This window comes from Myotis myotis, unplaced genomic scaffold, assembly GCF_014108235.1.
Source record: "Myotis myotis isolate mMyoMyo1 unplaced genomic scaffold, mMyoMyo1.p scaffold_m19_p_12, whole genome shotgun sequence".
Lineage (NCBI taxonomy): Eukaryota > Metazoa > Chordata > Mammalia > Chiroptera > Vespertilionidae > Myotis > Myotis myotis.
In genome coordinates, this window is record NW_023416316.1 from 5970743 (window position 1) to 5993705 (window position 22963).

At 39.9% G+C, this 22963-nt stretch overlaps 1 protein-coding gene across 5 annotated transcripts in view; it reads left to right on the top strand.

Moving 5' to 3' along the window:
• Window positions 1-1169: 1169 nt before the first annotated feature.
• MAPKAP1 (MAPK associated protein 1) overlaps window positions 1170-22963 on the top strand; it is a 188584-nt gene continuing 166790 nt past the window's right edge. For all 5 annotated transcript variants that reach the window (XM_036329644.1, XM_036329646.1, XM_036329645.1 and 2 more), the window contains exons 1-3: window positions 1170-1409; window positions 3422-3483; window positions 21027-21354. In XM_036329644.1, coding sequence (XP_036185537.1) covers window positions 21096-21354 — 259 coding nt within the window. In that variant the 5' untranslated portion in view covers window positions 1170-1409; window positions 3422-3483; window positions 21027-21095. The remainder of the gene's footprint in view (window positions 1410-3421; window positions 3484-21026; window positions 21355-22963) is intronic.

A 22963-nucleotide genomic window follows, 5' to 3' on the forward strand; every position in this document is an offset into this window, starting at 1 on the left:
CTATCAAACCGTGTTTACACCCTTTGATTGGCAGAGTGCCTCTAACAGGCCCCCAATGGAACTGTGGTGATGTGTGTGCAGGAATGCCCTTGGGTGTTTAAGGTGCATCTCCCCTCGCTCCCATGAGCTAAGAGTTTACTCATATTTGAAAATAAGGGTAGATCCATGGTGTATTTGTTGGTGACTTTAATATTGGGTAAGGATCCCCCGGGGCTGAAATTCAGTCTTGACTTTAATTTTTCTTGTGCTAAGATGCATTTAAAATTTTGTATTTATTGATTGAGTTGAGAGAGAGAGGAAAGGAGAGAGGGAAAAATCGGTTTGTTGTTCCACTTGCTTATGCATTCATTCGTTGCTTTTTGTATGTGCCCGAAGGGGGATGAAGCCCCAACCTTTGTGTATGAGGAGGATGCTCTAACCAACTGAGCTACCTGGCCAGGGCCCTAAGGTGCATTTCTGAAAGAGACTTTCTGGACTATCTCTCAGGTAGGAGAGAGACATCATTGCATTTGAGTTCTTTCCCCTTCAGGTGGCTTCTCCCACTGATTCCCGCTGAGAGAGCGACCCAATGAGCCCCTGCTCTCAGTCAGTCCTCATATCTTACGGACACCTCCCTTCAGTTCTTGAGGAGGATAATTATCACCTCCAGTCTACAGATAACAAGAGTAACAGCTAACATTTACTAAGTGTTTATTGTGTTCGGCACTGTGTTGAGTGTTTTTAAAGCATCATCCCGTTTGAGTCTCACCGCAATACTCTAAAATTGGAACTACTGTATGGGTGGGAAAACCAAGGGTCAGAGAGGGGGGGTATCTTGTTTTAGGACCCACAGCCAGTTAGGTCTTTCTGACCCAGAGGCTAAGCTGCCTCATCACTCACTTTTTATGACCTTAGGGCTTTCTCCCATAGAAACGGGCGGAGAGGAGAAAAAGATTCGAAGGAGACCGCTAACGTTGATGTCCACCTACCCAAGTCCAGGGCTAGACTCTCAGTTGATCTCTGACCCTGACCTCAACTGGTGCCAGGAAAGTGGCGCGCATGCGCACGGCTTTCCGTTCGGCCCCGCCCCCCCGGGAGGGCTCCACTCTTCGCTCCCGGCTCTGGGGCTTGCGCACTACGTCCCCAGCCAGCAGCTCCTTCCCAGTCAGGGACTTCCGGTGCGTGAGGTGTGGTTCCGGGTCGTGGCGAGACTCGGGGCAACTGGGCTGCTGCTCTGCCGGCGGGCGGCGGCGAGCGGCGGGGGCATGAGGGCGAGCCCGGAAAGCGGCAGCTGAGCCGGCCGGGAGGAGCGCCAGTCCCCGACGATTCCGAGAGTCCGGGGCTGGGGCCGAGAGGCACCGAGGAGCCGGGCCCTCCCCCCAGGAACGTGTCCCGGGCCGCCCCGGCCGGTAGCGCGGCAGCACTTTCAGGTAAAGGTTGCCCCAGCCGCTACCTTACTCGCTCGCTCTCCTGCCAGCCATCTGGAGAGCCTAGCGGCTCCTCACTCCTCCGCGCCCGGCGCTGCCCGGCAGCAGCTTGCCTGGCCCTTGCTCAGGTCTCTCTCCCGTGAGCGTCCGTTTCCTGGCCCTTTTCAGAACCGGAGGCTGCTGTGAGTCTGACAGCCAGCTAGCTGGGTGTGTGACTTGGGGGAGGAGAAGCTAGTGGGTCTGGTAGTGCTGGGGAGGAGTGAGAGGAGGGAGGAGGATGCTATTGGCTCTGGCACTTTCCGGCCCCACATTTAGGTGTCCTAATCGTCACAATATGAACATCAAGTTTTTAAAGCATTGCCTGCGTGGCCTCCGGTTCCTAGCGCCTCCTCCCCCTATTGCCACAAAGCGGTAAATGGCCTTGCAGAACTTTTTCTTTTTCTTGGTGGAGTGCTGCTGTAACTTTGATTCAGCTTTTTCGTTAGGGGAGTGACAAAGAATATTCTAAGTCTGTTTAAAGTAGAAAAAAAAATGATTATAGTTTAAACAAGAATATTACTTTAACGTGAGCCCAAAAAGTCGACTCAGAAGTTGGTTAGAATTTCATCCTGAATGATCGCGAGTCGTTTTTGAAGCCTATGACAGTATCTGGCACCGTGCAAAGCATCATGTTGTAAATCAAAACCAGCAAAGTTCAAAACTCCCCCAGGCGTGAATGGTCAAATGGAGACAAGTGTTTATTATAAACATTAGCTCAAACAAAACCAACGTGCTCATTCTGTTTTGACGAGCAGAAGGGGTGGATTCCTGATTTAAAAAACCACTAGAGGAGGGAGAGGAGACACCATCTTTTATTCTTCGTATACAGCGAGCCCACATGGGATGCTCAGTAAATGCCGGAAGAGTTCTTGATGAAGCCTTGATCATTGTTTTCAACTTTTTTTGGTTTACACACTTGCAAGCTTGCTGGAGCCAAGAGGCGTGCTGGTGGCCCCTTTTCCATTCAGCTTTGTGCTCATACCTCCCTTCAGCTACAGTGATCCCATACTGAACTTGCATCCCTCTGCACCCCCGACCTGGTGCCTGGCTAAAGTTCCAGCTATGCTTGAAAAGGCCCCCTTCCTAAATTACTCTACTCTGATCCTTTACTCAAGTAGGGCCTCCAGTCATGTTTGTTCTTTTCTTTGTCCTGTGTGTTTTGCCTAGAAGGTTTCTCCTTTTCCGTTGGCGAGCTACTGAGGTGTTACCCAGGGCCCAGCTGAAATTGGCCTCCCGCAACCAATTCAGTACAATCCCAGCTGGAAATTATTTCTTTTCTAAAAGCCTATAAACGAGCGGTTCTCAACCTGTGGGTCGCGACCCCTTTGGGGGGGGGGGTCGAATGGCCCTTTCACAGGGGTCGCCTATGACCATCGGAAAACGCATATATAATTACATATTGTTTTTGTGATTAATCACTATGCTTTCATGATGTTCAATTTGTAACAATGAAAATACATCCTGCATATCAGATATTTACATGACGATTCATAACAGTAGCAACATGACAGTTATGAAGTCGCAACGAAAATAATTTTATGGTTGGGGGGGTCACCACAACACGAGGAACTGTATTAAAGGGTCGCGGCATTAGGAAGGTTGAGAACCACTGCTGTAAACACTCATCGTAACTGTAATTATTTTACTTAGCAAGCATTTACTGAGCATGGATAGATACCAGGTACCATGCCAGACAATGTAGAGGTAAGTAAGACTCGGGCCTTGTAGCAAGGAGCTCAATTTAGTGAGAGAGATAAGGGAATAATTCCAACACAGAGTGATAAGTACACTGTGTGAGAGTTCTTTCTGTGATACAGTGATAACATAGAACGGGGGTTGGGTCATTTGTTTTTGAGGAGTGTGCTGTGGCCAGGTAATGCTTCATTATGTGGGGTTAACTAAGCTTTATTATTTACTGTGTACTGGGTATTACATATAGGTTTCTCTTGTTTAATCATTTTAATCTCAATTTACAGATTAGGAAGACTCGGGATAAATTACACGCCTGGTACAAGACAGAGCCAGGATTCAAACCCAGGTCTGTCTGATGCCTACATCTGTGCTTTTTTCATTATGTGTTTTGCCTTCTTTCTCACACCATAGCTCTTGATATCAAGTACATATTGAAACAAGTATACAAGAGAAAGAAATATGAGTGTCAAAATTAATGGTATAGATGTTCTTTTAAATGTAGGGAAGACCATGATCTTTCAAAGCAAGAAGGTAGAAGGTGGGTCAGCTCTGCTTTGAGTATGAGAAAGGAAGGCATTGTGTAGAGAATAACCGTGACCTCTGTATTCAATTCCTGGTTCATTCTCTGGCTAGATATGTGACCTTTGGCAAGTTTCTTAATTCTAAGCATTATTTTCCTCAAGTATGGGTTGGGATAGGGCAGTGGTCGGCAAACTCATTAGTCAACAGAGCCAAATATCAACAGTACAACGATTGAAATTTCTTTTGAGAGCCACATTTTTTAAACTTAAACTATATAGGTAGGTACATTGCTTTTAACTTAATTAGGGTACTCCTAAGCTGGCCTTTGCTAAAAACGTCCTCAATCTGATTGAGGTACGTTCGCTGAGATCGACCCCTTCCAACTCTCCCATCCACACTCGCCTTGTATACTTGTTTTGTCTATCTCCTTTCGTTCATCCTGTCTATATGTCCAGACCATCTCAACATACCTTTCTCAATCCTCGACACTACATCTTTCACTCCACAACATTCCCTGTATGTGCGCGCCCGCATGTGGTATTTTGTGGAAGAGCCACACTCAAGGGGCCAAAGAGCCGCATATGGCTCGTGAGCCACGGTTTGCCGACCACTGGGATGGGGGGTAATATGCACCTCATGGAGTACTGTGAATATGTAATAAGCTAATGTGGATAAAAGGCCTGACACATGGTAAGGTCTCTGAAATGATAACTATAAGATGCAAAGGTGCAATGACTGGTATGGTTTTAGAGTGGTGAGTAGACCAGCCTTAATAAAGCAAGCCATTGCTGCTTTTTAGTGTGGAGATACTGGAAGATAAAGTTGGAGGGTCACTAGGGGTTGGTGTCAGTGAGGGACTGAGTATTAGGCAAGAGCAGTAAATTCCAGTTTCTTCTTATAACTTTCCTAGTTAATAAATACTTTGAGGATCTGTGATTTCATAACGGAAAATGTTAGACCCTGGGAATGCAAAGAGGAATAAAACCAGGTCCCTACTCTGAGGCTGTTGACATTCTAGTCGGGGAGACATATCTGTGTGCCGGTGAACTGTAGTAAAGTACTTGAGGTACAGAGATAGCAATCCCCGAGGATACGAAGGAGGACAAAAGAGGGAACACTAATAATGATAGCTAATGAGCACTTACTGTGTGCCAACATTGTGTTAAAAGTATTGTCTCATTTATTTCTGTCCTGGAAAGTGTACGTTTTACAGATGAGCAAACTAGAGCACAGAGAGATTAAATAAATTCCATGAGTTTATGCAGCTGTTGGGGCTGTGAGTGGAGGGGATTATCTGTTAGACTTTGGAATCTCCACTCTTCTTTGTGGTGTGGACGGGGACCCTCAGAGAGGCTTCAGAGAAGAGCTAGCCCTTGAGTTGTTTCTGTGAGCCGGTCACCGTGCTGGGCAGTAGGGATGCTGAGGACTGAATGTGGCCCTGCACTCAAGCAGCTCATTGCCGCCTCTGTGATGTTAAATATATTTCTTTTTCGTGGGGAGTTTGCTTTGCCAGTTGACTCATAACTGAGGACTTTAGAAACTGTTGTACTTCAAGGGATCTCTAAAGGGTCAGGCTGAGAATTTGCTGGAAATCTGTTATTCTGATATGTAGGCCTTATTTTTAAGAACACAGCAATAGATGCCAATTATATGACAAGGAATTCTGTCACATGATGTTTTTTTCCCCCATAGTAGGTTCTCTGACCTTGAGTTTCCTGTGGGTATTGAGTTTTTGAGAAGTTTTGACATAAAAGTTAGTTCATTTCAACTTGTGTTAAATTTAAAATAATTGAGCACTTACAGTAAGTTCTGGTCATTGTTAAATGTTTTTCCTATACTTCATTTCCTTCAGTCTTCATGATTCTCTGAGATAGGTGATGAAGCTTAGTGATTAAGTAGGGGACCCAAGAGTCACCTAGTTAGTGAGTGATAATGCCAGAAAAAAAATTGGACTTTCCAAAAGAGTGAACAAATATTTATAAAGTTAGTTTTCTTTTGAGCATCTGCCTCAGGGGTCTCCAACTCAAATGCCCATGATGTAATATAGAAAGTAGGACAGACCTTGATGAACTGGAGGGCATATGTCCAGTCTGAAGATAGCGGTTGGTTGCCAGTTCACTACCCCCCTTACTTCCTCCCCCCACCTCCCTCCAGGGGAGGCAACCAATCCTTGTGTCTCACATCAATGTCTCTCTCCCTCTCTCCCCATTTCTCCTTCTTTCTCTTCCCCTCTCCCCCCCTTCTCTCCCTCCCTCCCTTTGAGTCTCTGAAAAGCAATGGGGAAAATATCTTTAGGTGAAAATTAACAACAACAAAAGAAGAGATGCTGGAAATCTGGGTTTTAATGTATTTTTTTTTAAATTTTAAATTTTTATTTTAGAGGGCAAGAGAGATAGATAGATAGATTTAGAGAGAGAGAGAGAGAGAGAGAGAGAGAGAAACATCTATTTGTTTTCCACTTATTTATGCATTCATTGGTTGATTTTTGTATGTGTTCTGACTGGGGATTGAATCTGCAACCTTGGTGTAGTAGCTTGATGTTCTAACCAGCTGAGCTACCCAGCCAGGGCTGGGGTTTAATGTATGTATTTCATTTTAAAAAATTGACATTTAAAAAATTGCTGTGTGGACTAAAGCACATTTGTGCGCTGTGCACAGTCCTAGGCTGTCTGACTGTGAACTCTGATGTACTTTATCGCTGAAATTTTGGTATCCACTGTTCAAAGCAGGAGGTACATACAACTCAAGTCGAGATTACTGATAGACGTGTACTGGTAAATTGCCAGAGTGAGAGGGTTTTATAATTGACTCGTACTGATGTCTTTGGGGAAGTGGCAGGGCGAATGCTTTTATTATATAATCAGACTAAATTTCAGGAGGGATGGGGCTTGATGAGGAAATGACCTTGGAATACTTTTAGCACTTTAAATGCTATAAAATCTCTTGCCTCTGTTGGTCCTCTGTACAGTGCCATGGAGTGAACATGGGGGGTAAACATAACCTCTTGAGATTAAAAAATTGGCTCCCAGTGAAAGACAGTTTAGTCGAAAGTGCACTTGATTGAGAGGGGCTTGAGGTCTGACTGTAGCTATGCCGCTGACAGCCTTTTGATTTTGGTTGAGCCACTTAGAAATTTTTGTATCTTTTTCCCATCTGGGTGATAATGAGGAGCTCAAATCAAGTCTTGCTGAAATCTTTTCAGGATGCCAAGCTTTCTGATTCTAATTGACACAGCTGATTACTGGTAGACCCAGTAGAGAATGGTTCAAATCTAAAGTGCTGTTTCTCCTCTCTTGGCAGGTAGGGAGCTACTGCTCAGCTCTTCCCCCTCTTCTTTGTTCATTACTTCTGGGAAAGGACCTTGACAGGCCAGGTGCTCCCCAAATGCATACAGTGCTTTGTTGACTATATATACACAAGATTGAAAGGGGGCATAGAGACACCCAGCATGGTGAGAGAAATATGGGCAGGGAGTTCCCAGCCCAAGAGTTTAATTTATTTTTATTTTAATACCCAGCTTCCACCAGGTGAAAATTGGAAAAAATATTGGTCTTCTAGATACTTGTTTTCATTCATACTCTATTGTATAAGGACATAACATGGAATATAAAAATGAAGAAAATAAATCCTGAGCAGTCATTCAGAATTTATTAACTTGTGTTGGCAGCAGTCTAGATATATTGGGAAGATAGATTTAATATAGGAAACACAAAATTTGGACCCAAAGAAGGAAACAGTTTTAAGTAATTGAAAGTGAGAAAAATGGGAGAAACCTTTTACAAAACAAAACTTAAATTCTGGAAACAGCAAGAAGGTATTAGAATAAGTATTGGAATTAAATTATAGTAATCACTTGTGAAATAAATTGAATATTATGTCACATTTACCCATACATACATGCAGTGTTAAATTCATATCCTATACTTGAGTACACTTTTATGAATATGCTTTTATTATTGATGCAGACAAAATGGACTGAATTTTACACATTCAAAACGATGTAACATTTTTTTTAGTTCCCTATAGATTCATTTTAAGGTATATTACTATAAACTAGGGGCCCAGTGCACGAATTCGTGCACCTTGAAAGGAACTGTGGGCTGCGAGGCTGTGGCAGGCACAGGGGCAGGTCTTGACCCATCCTCTGCGCCCCCGCCCGGCCCCTCCCGCCATGGCCCCTGGTCCTCTGTCTCCTGGCAGTCCCGCTCCAGCACCCGCTGCTGGTGCCGGCCCCGCTTGCATCTGCAGATGGCACCAGCAGCGGGTGCGAGTGGCAGCTGCTGCCCCAATCACCCCTCAGGAGCAGGGGGAGGTGGAAAAGCCCTCAGGGGTGATCACAGCCAGCAGCCGCTGCTCGCACCTGCTGATGGCGCTGAGCGATCAGGACCGGCGCCGGGCACTGGCAGTGGGTACGAGTGGCGGCTCTGGCGCTGGCTGTGAGCAGGGCTGGCGCTGGCAGTGGGTGTGAGCTGCAGCTCCAGTGCCAGCAGCGGGTACGAGCAGGGCTGGTGGTGCAAGCACCGGGCCAAACCGTGGCACACAGGAGCAAAGAATTTTCAGTAACCACCAGAGGCTCGCCCTGATGACAGCAACCGGTGCCCGCCTTGGTCTGGCGCCCCCGCTCACCTGTTCTACCATCCTGCTGCAGCCGACGTCCACCACGTTCCCCGCACGCCCCCAGTGGCCAGCGCACGTGATAGTGACCAGTTGTTCGGTTGTTCCGGTTGTTCCACCATTCAGTCTATTTGCATGTTAGCCTTTAATTATATAGGATAAGTACTGCTTCAGAAGAAAAATTGGTAGAAAATTATTTGAAGGAATGGTTTTCTTTTAAAACAAAGTAAATTTTTAATCTGAATTTTAGTTGCTGATATAAAAGAGACTAACAAAGAACTGAGGTGCAGGCTTGAATCTTGAAGTCACATTTACTTGTATTTGAATACTGGCTTTGTCAGTTATAAACTGTGACCATCACAATTTGCAAAATGAGGACAAGAATGCCAATCTCATATTCTACTTGTGAGGATTAAATGAAATAACTTATGGAGAGATGCAGGTACCATCTTTCAGGGACCCAAGACATTCGGATGTTAGTATAATGTAACAAATGATTCTATGGAGTGATTATGAAGGAGTGAGACTTTTCATTTTCATGTCTGGATTATGAAATTAGTCTAATTTCTAGTTGTGCTTTGTGCATTACTTAGCACACCTACCAACTGTGCACTATTGAGAAAAGGGTTTCAATATTGTTTTTAGGCTATTAAATGATTTGCTCTGTTAAATAACAATAAATACTTTCAGTTGCTTATATTACTTGTTTTTCTGTGTGTGCCCGTGACTACGTGTTGAAGTGTTAGAACAAAGGGATATTATGTTCTCATTCCCATCTTACAAATGCTGAAACTGAAGCTTAGAGAAGTAAAGTGGTTCAAGGTAGAGAGCTACTAAAATGGCAATGGTAGGATTTGAATCTTGATTTTTCCTCTAATTACAGTGCTTTTGTCACTATTCCATGCTGTTCTAGATTTGAATATTGGAACTGGCCCTTATTTTGGGACCATCATCAATCATGGCCCTCCTTACTCATTTAAACTTAATTCCTACAGAAAGTTGTTATTGATTATGTTGAGAATGTTTGGCTACAGGTATAATCTTATGATCTGAAGTTTAAAGATTTAGTAGAACTCTAATAATACTCATTGCTGGCAGAGGTTGGTGAGATATGGTGGTCATTCATATATTGCTAGGGGGAATATAAGTTGGTAAAAGTTTTCTGGAAAGAATTTTGGCAGTATTTATCACAAGCCTTAAAAGAAGTCACCCATGCTTTTTGAGCAATTCCACTTCTAGGAACTGTTGTTAAAGAAATAGAGATGTAGGAAATATTCGTGTACAGATATGTTCATTGTAGCAGTACTTATAATAGTAAAAATTAGAATCAACTTTAGTATTTAACAAAGGGTTTAGCTCAGTGGATAGAGCGTCGGCCTGCGGACTGAAAGGTCTCAAGTTCTATTCCAGTAAAGGGCATGTACCTTGGTTGCGGGCACATCCCCAGTAGGAGGTGTGCAGGAGGCAGCTGATCGATGTTTCTCTCTCATCGATGTTTCTAACTCTCTATCTCTCTCCCTTCCTCTCTGTAAAAAATCAATAAAATATTAAAAAAAAAAAAAAAGGGTTTAGAGAAATTATGGAAAAGCCATAGGATGGGAATATTGTGCAGTCATTTTAAATGTTTTAGAAGAATATTAATGACATTAATGTGTTTATCATGTAACATGAAGTAAAAAAAGGATATAAAACTATATAAAGTATGATCCCAGTTATGTCATACATAAGAAGGAAAATAAATAGGTGGTAGGAGGATAGATCTTTATGTGTTTTCGTTTTCTAAAACGTTCTTTGATAAACATAACTTTTTAATAAAAAAATCTTTTAAACTTGGTTTTAATATAGAGCCAGTGAATATCATTTTGACAAAAAAAGTTTTCATTCATGCAAATGATTTGGAGTTACAAATGGGTTGTATTTTCAAGTTAGTTTTCACCTCTGTTGTTAGAATTTAGTTTCATGTTTCTTGACATAAATGATGTTGAGGTTTCCCAGCTAGCCTTCCTGTCCTTCCCACAAAATCCTATTTAAGACAATATTATGAGAGAAGAGTTGTATTCATGTTGGAATGTACCAGTGTCCCAGTCTACCTACCATCACCTCTTTAATGGCCAGGGGGTAGTGAGTAGTCCTGTGACACATCCTTCTTTTCTTTTTTTAATTTAAATTCCTTATTGTTGGAAGTATTACATATTTCTTTTTCATATTTTTATTGATTTCATAGAGGAAGAGAGAGGTGAGAGAGATGAAAACATCAATAATGAGAGAGAATCATTGATTGGCTGCCTCCTGCACACCCCACATGGGGACCCAGCCCGCAACCAGAGCATATGGCCTTACTGGGAATGGAACAGTGACCTCCTGGTTCATAGGTTGATGCTCAACCACTGAGCCATGCCATCGGGCCAGGCCTGTCTTTCAAAGAGAGTGCACTCTCATATCTGTGAGGCGGGGCATTCATATGTACAGGGTAGGCAAAAGTAGGCTTACAGTTGTGAGTACACGAAACCGAGTTTATTCTTGTATTATTATTTATTAATTATTGTTCTGTTTTCCATACGAAGAATTGTACTTTTCTCACCCTTGAATAGAGCTTTTTTTGTGGATTGAATGCTTAGATATTGGGAAGTGCTTCTTTGTTATGGAAAATTGTGTAAAGTCCCATTTTTGTAAGAAAAAAATTAAAGATCAAAATATGGATTTTAATTTTTCTGTGATATGAAAAATGCATAAATATTAAAAGTCATAATGTATTGGTGCCTTTTACCCTTTTCTAATTTTCGTACACTTCATCATTGAAATTGCAATAGTTTCAGCAAGCACAGTTAAGCATGATGGCCAGTTAAGTTTTTTAAAAAATGTGCATGGTAATCCTATATGCAATATAAAAAGTGTGCAAAAATTTGACAAAATATTTGAGCATATTTAAATTAGGAAAATACCCGGCAAGATGTTTCTTTTTGTAAACTGCTTCTGTCCAAAGCATTCTGTATATTACCAGAATGAAAAATGACAGCACTTTGTCATCTGCTCAAATTGATATTGCACTCTTTGCAATGACAGCTGAAAAGGCCCACAGGTGCCATATAAAGAGGTGACCATGTTGTCATATTTCATTTCGGCATCCCTCTGCAAAGCCATAATTACCTAATTAGGTTGTTAATTAGGAGATTAGCATTTCACTATATTGATAGAATGCTCTTTACCGGCATGAGGCTAGATACAGATTTGTCTGCCCTAATTTATATTCTCTGCCTTTTTTGTATTTATTTATTTGCTTAAGTTTCTGATATGGTGCAATTCAGTTTACCTGAGAAACAGTTTGTTTACAAGCTAATGAAGCTTTGATCACTGGTTAAAGTTGCCTTGTTAAAATATGAACAGAATTAAAAGGGTGATCACATCCCCAAAATTATAATATAAATTTTGATTTGTTATAACTTGTATTCTCGTAAGCTTAGGCAACAAACACATGATAAGAAATAAAATTGTTGGTATAAAAAAATAAAATATGTAAAAACTTAAGTTTGAAATGTGATAGAGATTTATACAGGGTGGGGCAAAAGTAGGTTTACAGTTGTTCATATGGAAAAGAATACAATAATCCTATATAATAAAGAGCTAATATGCTAATTAGACTGGACAGCGGAATGACCTTCCGGAACGACCATTGAGCAGATGCATCGGGCCTCTAGTTAATAAATAATCATACAAGAGTAAACCATGTTTCACACACTCACAACTGTAAATCTACTTTTGCCCATCCTGTGTATCTAAACTAGGTGAAGGAAATTATTTCGTTATCTTTAACAACAAATCCCTATTATTTATACTTTAGACCAGGGGTCCTCAAACTACGGCCCGCAGGCCACATGCAAATACAAATATTGTATTTGTTCCCATTTTGTTTTTTTACTTCAAAATAAGATATGTGCAGTGTGCTTAGGATTTTGTTCATAGTTTTTTTTAAAACTATAGTCTGGCCCTCCAACGGTCTGAGGGACAGTGAACTGGCCCCCTGTTTAAAAAGGTTGAGGACCCCTGCTTTAGACTTACAAAATATGTTACTTTGAACATATTTCAGAAACTGAACCTTGTTCAATGACTTGAGAACAAATATATTCAGTTTTCAGATTAGACTTCCTTAGATAGTCATCATGTATCAGGGTTTATTCCATTTGTGCCTTCTGTCCGTTAGTCTGTGCTTGGAACATTCTCTTCCCACAGTTTTTGCAATCCTGAGTGCTTATGGAATTTGAAGTATTTCAGAGTAACCTTTACTTGGTGAGCAGCATTTCCATCAAGTGTGTCTAACATTCTTTGGGTAGGAGGAGGGGTGATTAAAAAACACGATTTTCATCTATTTTCATTCCAATGCATGATTTGACTGTAATGTTTGTAATTTGCATTATAAGTACCTTTTCTACTTTGTCCAGTTAAGGAGGTTAAGTTTACAGCAATATTAGGAGCACCATTCCCACTGAGGTAGTAGTTAACTCCTTTTGATTGTATTTGGTATTAACTGTTAAAGTTGTAGAAAGTACATGTGTGCCTAAGTCCTTTTTCTCCACGGTTATTGTAGGAGTTTTGGGAGTGGTGGGTGGTTAGGTTGTCTGAAGTTTCACAGCTACTGCTGTTAATATACAGAATTTCAAAAACACTTTGAAAATATAGATTATTTTATAACAGTTGCATAATAATAGAGGTTTTCGTCTAACTTGTGTTTAGAACTTTATATATAGTTTGCTATTAGTAATTACAGTTGTTCTTCATACTTGTCATAGGAAGTATCTTTTGAGCAAAAATTAGGTCTTGAGTTGTCCATTTTATCTTCACAAAATTAGATATTTCTGACACCAAAGTCTGTGTTTTTCCTCTAGACCTTGCTGTTCAAACTGGGGTTATAAAAATCCCAATATGTGCCAGGAGGTTTTAGAAGCTACAGAGTAAGCATGGCACTCTATAGTTTAGTTCAAAATTAAAGCACTTCTTTCTAGGTGTAGTATATTATAGGATAGGATGCAAATATGAGTGAATTCTAAAAATTAATTTTTGTAGCATGGTGCTGTAGGTGGCTCTCCCTCTGTTCTGTCATACCTTGACTTACGCCCACTCTCCTCTGCCCTTCAGGTGTGTCTGTGGAGAGTTTGAGAAGCCCTGTACTTGTACCAGGCTCCCTTTAACGGGATCTTGGCACATGGTAAGATTCAGACATTTCAGGTGGAGGTTAGTGGTACAAGAAAAGAAAAATCAAGGGTCAGTGTCCCTTTACCTAAAGGAAACATTTGTGAGGATACAAGACTTGCTCTGGTGGGTTGGTAGGGTCTAGTCTCTAGTGGGTTCCACATGTCCTGAATCACTCATCAGGGGGCCTCAGCAGGAAAGCTGGGTTGACACCCACGCTTCTCCATGTAGTCTTTTATCCCAGGCATCTTCCCATGATGAATATATTATTCCAAAGAAGGCCACAGCAGAAGCGGCAAGTTTTCCTGAAATCAAGGCTCAGAAGTCCCATATTCCATTATGTTCTGTTGCTCAAAGTAGATCACAGTGTGAGTCTTGCTGGGAGGAGCTGCAAAGACTGGCCTTTTAAAAATCTACCATGTGACCTTGAGCAAGTTACTTAATGCCTTTGAACCTTAATTTTATTTTATCTATAAAATGAAGCTAATATTAATACCTACATCTTGTGGTGGTTGTAAGGATAAAATATGTTGTTACATGAAAAGTACAGCTGATAGTACAAGCTTGGTAAATGTCATCTATTACCGTTCTCTGTGATTCTGCCTAATGAAAGCTTAGCCATCCTTACATGAGACCCTCTTCCTTCCTGAAGCTTCTTGGAAAACATACTGTCCTTGTATCTCATTTGGTGGTTAATATGTATTGCCTTATGTTGCTCTTATGTCAGTAAAAGCAGTCTCTGGAGGATGCAGGCCAGTGTTTATATAATTTTTTGTAGGATTCCCAGTGCCTACCTCGCAGTGATGTAGTGAATGAACCTCTTATTCAAAAGAAGATATAAGCATTTCATCTCTGTTGTTTTGATTTAGTCTAGTAAGTACCTTTAGTTAAAATATAGAAGTAAAAATGTGAAAGGAAAAATTAAACTCCAGATATAGGATCTCACTATTTACTGTGTAATGAAATTAGACATTTTTACGTAGAGGAGATTTTAATTCCCCTAGGGGGAAGAAAAGCTTAATTTTTTTTTTTGCTGGTCTAAAAAATAAATGAAGATTTAATTTAGAGTTAAATTGCAGAGTGTTAGAAAAAGAGATTTAAAAGCAATAAGGTGCATTTTATTTTAATGGTCATTTCAATTATTTTCAAATTCCAGGAGGTATGAATTCAGAACTTTAACTAGATCAAAGAATGTTGAAATCTTAGTTTAAAAAAGGGTCTGTTGGTTTTTACAAATGGAAGACTTTGCATGTAATAAAAAGGCTCTTGTATTTCTAACTTGTGATCATTCCTGTTTGTGAAAAATAAATGTGAGTACTTCTATAACACTTTTAAGGAATCTTGTATAGGAATCATGTTTAACTTGCCTAATGCTAATAGCATGAAGTGGGGGTACAGTGTGGAAAGGTTAAAAAAAAAAAAAAAATCTCGCATCTGCTGTTACATGTTGTTAACTCCCTCAGTAGACGTTAAATCATTTCAAGTACAATAATAGTGTGGGAGGTAAATTAACTAACCATTAACAATCTTATAAATACACAATTAACATGCCAACATTTATATGACACATTGATGGGGCAGCAGTAATTTTTGATTGGGAGTTTGCAGACCTTTGAGAAGCCTCAGGCTGTTGCTTATTTAGACAAGTTTTCACAGATTGCAGGTGAGGGGACTTGAAGTCTGCCTGGCAGAGAAGTGAATGTTTGGAGTGTTGAAAGTTCAAGAAGGGAAATTTCCTTTTAGCCATTAGCTGAACTTGAGCATTTTAAGCCATGTTGCTGCCTATCTCAGGTTCTTAGGGTTCATTTGCTTATGGGAGTTATTTAAAGAAACAGAATTTTTAGGTATGGACTTTGTAGCTGAAGTTTCACAAATCTCTAGGGATTTTAAAAAAAGATACTTAGACCTAACCGAGAATTTATAGGACACCCACCCTCTGTGGTTTCAGGTCAACAAGTAGATGATCTCTGAAGTTCCTTTGTGTGTAAAATGTTGTGACTTTTATATTTGAGCAGTCATTGCATGCACTGTTTATATCTTGCTCTTCAACAATTCTCTGTTGCATTAGCGGAGGAGAGGCTAAGTAAGGGTCTAGTTTACTGCATAATACATTTGCTGTCTTACATCTTTCATAAAGACCCATGGAAGAAATTTCTCTCAGGCCCCAGAACCCAAAGAGTTCAATGTCAGGATATTTAAAAATCATGTTTATTATAACTATCATAATTCTGTGTTCTTCTGTTTAGAGAGGCTGTATAGTGGTTAAGATCCCAAGCTCTTCGATTTGATTCTTGTACTTATTAGCTGTCTGGCTTTGGGCAGTTTTCTTAACCTTTCAGCGTTTTCATCTGTAAAATTTGCTTCAGAGATTCTTTAGTCTACCTGTAGGAAATGTACAAGATCTGTGCCATGCACTGGCTTATGGATTCATTCTGAGTGACTTCCCCTCTGCCACTTTTCTCATCTACTTTTTTACTGTGTTGTACCTTATGCTGTGTGTTGTTTTTTTGTTTGTTGTTGTTTTTTTAATATATTGATTTTAGAGAGGAAGGGAGAGGGAGAGAGAGAGAGAAACATCAATGATGAGAGAGAATCATTGATTGGCTGCCTTCTGCACGCCCCCTACTAGGGATCAAGCCCGAAACCCAGGCATGTGCCCTGGGCCAGAATCGAACGTGGGACCCTTCAGTCTGCAGGCTGATGCTCTATCCATTGAGCCAGACTAGCTAGGGCATGTTTGTTTGTTTGTTTGTTTTATAAGCTATTAGGAGTAAAGTTTGGAAGGTGTATGTGTGTAAAGTTATTATTAAAAATATATTTGTGTTGTCCTGGCCAGTGTGGCTTAGTTGGTTGGAGCATCATCCTCTTACACTGAAAGGTTTTGGGTTTGATCCTTGGTCAGGGCATGTATGGGAGGGCAACCGATTGATGTTTCCCTCCTCCCCTCCATCCCTCTCCCTCCCTATCTTTCTCTCCTTTTTCCTCTGTAGAGGGCATGTGCCAAGGTACCACAGGAGAGTTACATGATCATTAATGAACACAAATGGTTATGTAAAATGGCAATAGCATCCACATTGCACCTAGAACCACACTAAGCACATAGTTGGAACTTAATAAATATTCGTTGCATGAATGATAAATATTTGTTGAATGAAGTATAAAAGGAGACCCACCCAGTACATTAAAAATGGTCATATTATTTTGGGACATCTCTTAACATCCTCCTACTCTGCATGATGTCTCTATTGCTTCCAGTTTTGGTAAAACTATATGTTTTGAGGACCCTGAAGTTAAAAAGTGGGAGAACCTTTGAAAGGTAGGACATCTTAGGGGAACAGACTTCCTGGTGCCTGAAATTATTGTTTATCCGATAGCCTAAAGGTATAAAAAAAGGACTAACTATCTCAGAATCAAGGATTGGTGGCATCCAGGAAAGTCATTCAGGGCCCGAAGAAATAGCATTTGTAAAAGTGTAGGGCGGCATTTCTAAACGATGTTCTGTGAGACTTTGTTATACATTGATTTATTATCGTTTTCATAGAGGAAAATAATGTTTAGGGATCAGATAAGTTTGGGGTTTGGAATATGTTGTGTTACTAGATTCCCCATTCTTGGAGCTTCACAAGATACATTAGTAGTTTAAAAGCTTTGAAAAGTGCTATAAACAGCAAGAAGAAAACATTTCATTTTGTTTAATGTGGCACTTCATAGATCTTTTTTTTAAATTTAAATTTAAAAATGAGGTAAAATATATATAACATAAAATTTACCATCTTAACCATTTTCAAGTGTACAGTTCAGTGCCATTAAGTATACTCACATTGTTGTGCAAACACCACATCTATCTACAGAATTTTCCATCTAAATTACCCTTTAGAAAGTCCCATTTTTCTGAATCCCAGCCAACATTAATTTTAAACATCTTTAATCTTGTTACAACTGATGAGAGAAAATAACTTGTTTTAATCTGTGTTCAGAATATCTTCGTGTGAGAAATCAAATCTACCTTCAAATGATACTTTGCTGCTCTTTCGGTGATTTAGAACGTATTATTTGGTTTTGAAAAGTAGTGTTGCAATAAGGTGATAGTGTCCCAGGGTGACAATTTTGAAGAGCACATTGAAGGGCTCTGGTATTTGTGTTAACAGAAAAAAGGCAACCCTTTCCTTATAATCTCCCTTACACTGGCATGTTCATCTGTGTCTAATCTCTACAACAGAACTGTATAGTCCTTGGAAGTCAGGCAGCAACATTTTTTGAATTCCTGAAATGTATAAGATCCTTTGTTGCCAGAAGGGATGTGGTATTATAGCCCCTGTCTTTGAGACTTACAGTCTGAATCCTCAAGTGCTTGTCAGGGGAGGTGGAAAGCACATTTCCCAGGCATCCTGTGGGGAGCTCCCTACCAGAACCAGTATTGCCCTGGCCAGTGTGGCTATGTTGGTTGGGTGTTATCCTATGCACTGAAAGGTTGCCTGTTCGATTCCCAGGCAGGACATGTGCCCAGGTTGAAGGCTCGATCCCTGGCAGGAAGCATGCAGCAGGCAGCCAATCAGTGTTTCTCTCTCACTCCCTTCCTCTCTCTTAAAAAAAAAAAAATCAATAAAATTTTTTTTTTTAAAAAGAAGTGGTATTAAGTGCATTATTTGTTGAGTGAGTCATACAGTTTCCTCATGTATGAAGTTATAATGTATTAATAGAGAAGATATCTTTTCATGTTGGGGTGTTTTAAGGGCTTTGTTCTGTAAGGATAAAATTAGGGAGTTGGTGTGTGCCATCACAAGTGTTTGTCCATAACTCTCTTCTTCATAAGAAGTGATGGAGCAAGTCCATTTTCCTTGAAAAGATGGAGGGTACTTCAGTATACTTTTGTTGCTTTGCCCTTTGCCATTTGACTCTTCAGTGCCAGAACATCCATTGAGCGTGTGATTCCTCACTGAAGCCCTTGTTTTTACAGGGGAGAACTATTCAAAATCAAGGTAAAAGCACCCGCTCCTCTTTTGCTGACAACTAGTTGCCTTCCTTTTATGGGGTAGACGGTTATCGTTATTGCAGTGAGGATATTTGCAGCTCTGGTGATCTGTGATCCTATGATTCCGTTACAAAACAAAAACTCTCATTTGTAAGTAATTCTGTGGTTGTATAAATCTTTTTGTGGCTATATAAGAAGTTTTTCTTTATTTACTTTTTAAGTATATTTTTACTGATTTCAGAGAGGAAGGGAGAGGGTGAGAGAAATAGTAATCATTGATTGGCTGCCTCCTGCAAAGCCCCATTCAGGGGATTGAGCCTGCAACCCAGGCATGAGCCCCTACTGGGAATTGAACCGTGACCTCCTAGTTCATAGGCCGATGTTCAACCAACTGAGCCACACTGACCGGGCAGAAGTTTGTATTTTTCTAAGTGAAATTTAAATGTTCCCCTTTAGTTCTGTAATATTTTGTTTTGTTTTTTTGTTAATCCTCATCCGAGGATATTTTTTCCATTGAGTAGAAGGGAGTGAGGAGAGGGAGATGGAGAGGGAGAGAGAGACACTGATTGGTTGCCTCCTGCATGTACCCTGACTGGGGTCTGGGATCAAACCTGCTACCCTTCAGTGTGCAAGCCGGCGCTGTAACACTATCCAGGGCAAATTCTGTAATATTTTTTTGATTAATACATTTCAAATGGTGGGTTGACATTAACATTTCTGAGACTGACTGCCTCAGAAACTTGACACTTAGAGGAATCACATTGTATTCGGAGACATACTAGGTGTGTGTGAGGGTATAAAATTTTGATTCAGGGATCCCTTACTTAACTTTGCATTTCCCATTAGCCCCTGTGTAAAATAAGTACTCAGTGAATATATTTAGAAAAAAACTGAGATAATGTAATTCACTTGGTTAGAGATGCTCCTCAGTTAAACTCTTTCTTAATCTCAGTATCTTTACTTAAGAACCACCAAATGATGCCAATAGAATATATTACCAGACAGAACATTTTTAAACCTGTTAGCTATAATGATTTATTAACTAGATTTCCCCCATGTTCCATTTCTAGAAGAAACAAATGACAAGAAAATCTGGTGTTATATAGGTCTTTCTAAAAATAAATTCTAGGACTGTTGAAGGAACAAATTCAATCCAGCTTTCACATTGTTGTTCTAATGATTTTGGAGGACAGGGAGGTGACGCAGATGACCTGCAGAGTCCTCTGTCACAAAGGAAGCACACACTTGATTTACCTGCTGTGAATTTACTAGAGAAGGGCAAATTGTTGATGTTTTTTAGGATTACTTTAAACAAAAATTGAAAGCTGAAATTATAGCAGCTAATATTTAGTTATGTGCCAGGGACTCGTTTGAGCACTTAATCTGCATTATCTTCTATATGAGATTCCCATTTTATAAATAAAGAAAGAAAACAGGCTGAAAGAGGTTAACATTATTTTGACCAACATCACATAGCTAGCAAGTGATAGGGCTAGGAGCTGAACCCAATTTTGCCTATAGGGCCTTAGGTTCTTAACCACGGTTCTGTAATATTTTCTTTGTTGTGTATTCCCATTCAACTGAGGAGGTACCATCTTGTTCCCAAAATAAACAGCATTGCAGTTTTAATAGGGTTCAGGAAGCAGTTCTTATAATTAGGTTTCTAAAATAAGAAATTAATCTAGTAAGAGACAAGTTTGATTAATAAGTTTTATTTTAAAAAGCACAATACTGTCTTAAATCAGAAGAAAGGAACATGTATTTATTGAACAAAATTACTTTGGTAGTACATTTTTATAAATTTCCTAGTAACTCAGAAAGCATTGTCTATGCCCTATTAGATACTTCACAACCATATGATGGGGGAATGTAAACTGAAGAAATGCAGTTTAATACTTCAGCACATCGTTTGAGGAAAATACAACTTGTTCTTCTATCATCTTATAAAGTGATGAGAAGACTGCATGGAATAAAGGGAGAAAGAAAGAAAAGTGTATTATTTTAGCAGTACTTATATACTTTGAGTGGACTAAGGGGTTACTATTATTTGTTTTGCAAGAGAGCAAGCTATCCTCTCTTGATACCATGGAGACCACATTGACTAGAGCCTTAGCCCTTAGTGCAGTGGTTCTCAACCTGTGGATTGTGATCCCTTTGGGGGTCAGACAACCCTTTCACAGGGGTCGCCTAAGACCATCGGAAAACACATATATAATTACATATTGTTTTTGTGATTAATCACTATGCTTTAATTATGTTCAATTTGTAACAATGAAAATACATCCTGCATATCAGATATTTACATGACAATTCATAACAGTAGCAAAATTACAGTTATGAAGTAGCAACAAAAATAATTTTATGGTTGGGGTTCACCACAACATGAGGAACTGATTAAAGGGTCGCGGCATTAGGAAGGTTGAGAACCACTGCCTTAGTGCTTATAAGGATTTCCTTGCAGCTTAGACTTAATCCTTTTAGGCTCCTAGGTACAGGAATAAATGTTGATTTTCAAGGTAGCATTTTAACACATTGAATTTGTTTGAAAAATTATTCTGCCTTATTCTTAAATATTGCTGTGTACGTCATGTTTCTAGGTAGGTGAGCCTGTGAAACAATATGAAGAGGAGAAAATAGCCTTTTAAGGAAATTGGCCCACAGAAAGGATGGCCTTCTTGGACAATCCAACTATCATTCTAGCTCACATTCGACAGTCACATGTGACCAGTGATGATACAGGAATGTGTGAGATGGTTCTCATTGATCATGATGTTGACCTAGAGAAGATTCATCCTCCTTCAATGACTGGAGACAGTGGGTCAGACATTCAGGGAAGCAATGGTGAGACTCAGGGCTATGTATATGCCCAGTCAGTCGATATTACCTCAAGTTGGGACTTTGGTATTAGAAGACGCTCAAATACAGGTAAACATTGCCTTTTAGTCATGTCTTCTGAGCTTTACATCACTAAACAATCTTATAGAATAATGCATAATGTTGGACTAGATTTAATGGGAAAGTCTCAGTGTGTAAACAGGAGTATGCATGTATTAACACCAAGAATGGGTCAAAGCAGTATGTCCATCTCTACTAAATAGAGAGAGCCTCTGGAATGATGCTATTAGAAGTAGAAGAGATATAGTGAAAAAGTTGGCTATTAGAGGCATGTTGGATGTTCTATTTTCTAAAGTCTGTAGAAAGGGACTTGTTTAAGTATCTTCAACAAAGCAACATCGGTCCTAGTAAGTAGACTACTGGGAGGCAGATTTCAGGTTGACATAATACAGAACCTTTTTTCTTTTTAATACATTTTTATTGATTTCAGAGAGGAAGGAAAGGAAGAAAGTTAGAAACATCAGTGATAAGAGTAAAACATTGATTGGCTGCCTCCTGCACGCCCCCTACTGGGGATCAAGACTGCAACCTAGGCATGTGCCCCTACTGGGAATTGAACCCTGACCTCCTGGTTCATAGGTGGATGCTCTACCGCTAAGCCACACCAGCCGGGCAATACAAAACCTTTTAGATAGGCAGCTGACCAGCCAAGGAGGGCTGCTGCCTGAGACAGCTCTTGCCCTGGGAAGAATTGTAAGGGTTGGAAATTAGAAGGAGATAGCTGAATACTTACTGGGGCTGCTTTTTTAATAGGAATTCCTACATTGGGTGTGAGATTAGAAAAGGTGCTGCTGTTTTTGATACATTACCTTTTTTTAAGTTGATCTCTGCACTTTGATCTTTGTGGCTTTAAAGTACTCAACTTTGATAATATATATTTAGTCATTAGTTATTAAAAGCCTATCATTGCCCTTTTCCAGCTTTATTTTTTGGAAGCATTTCAAGGGAAATGTGATGAACCAAGGCCTTTACTTAGATAAATTATTTAGAATATATAATTGTTCTATATCAGGGTGTGCTAGGAGATCCTTTTTTTTTTCTTTTTTTTTTTTTTGGAGGGTGGTGGAATAAATCAGAAAATATAATCTAATCAATAACAGTAACCTGCTGCTAACTCACAAGAAAAGTAGTGGTAGGAGATGTGGTAGAACATTGAAAATACTTACACGAAGAAGACTGCAGGTAGAGCAGGTTGCAATTTACAGAGAAAGTCCTGTTAAGATTTTGCTTCACAGTTCAGTGTTCTGTGACATCCACAAAGAATAATTTGTTCTCATGATGAAAATAATGAATAGCATTTTCTAGTATCTAAAGGAACTTTTATCAAAATAGGATTTGAGTGAAGGTTTGACTATAATTTCGAACCATTGATTCTCAGTTCTCTAGTTGAAACTGACTTTCTTATAGGTTATTGAGATGATATCTTATATGACAGGTTGAATGGATTTCAGTAGGAGAATGCTGCTCAATTGAGAGCTTCATGATTATATTACTTCAGCTGTACGCTTCACATTTATTAATTGCAATTGAATGGAGTGGGATTTGGTTAGATATAGTGGCATTGTCAGAATGCTTTTGCCAGTATAGCTTACATTTCTGGCAAGATTAGTTTGTGTTTCCCTACCACAGTGTGTAAGGC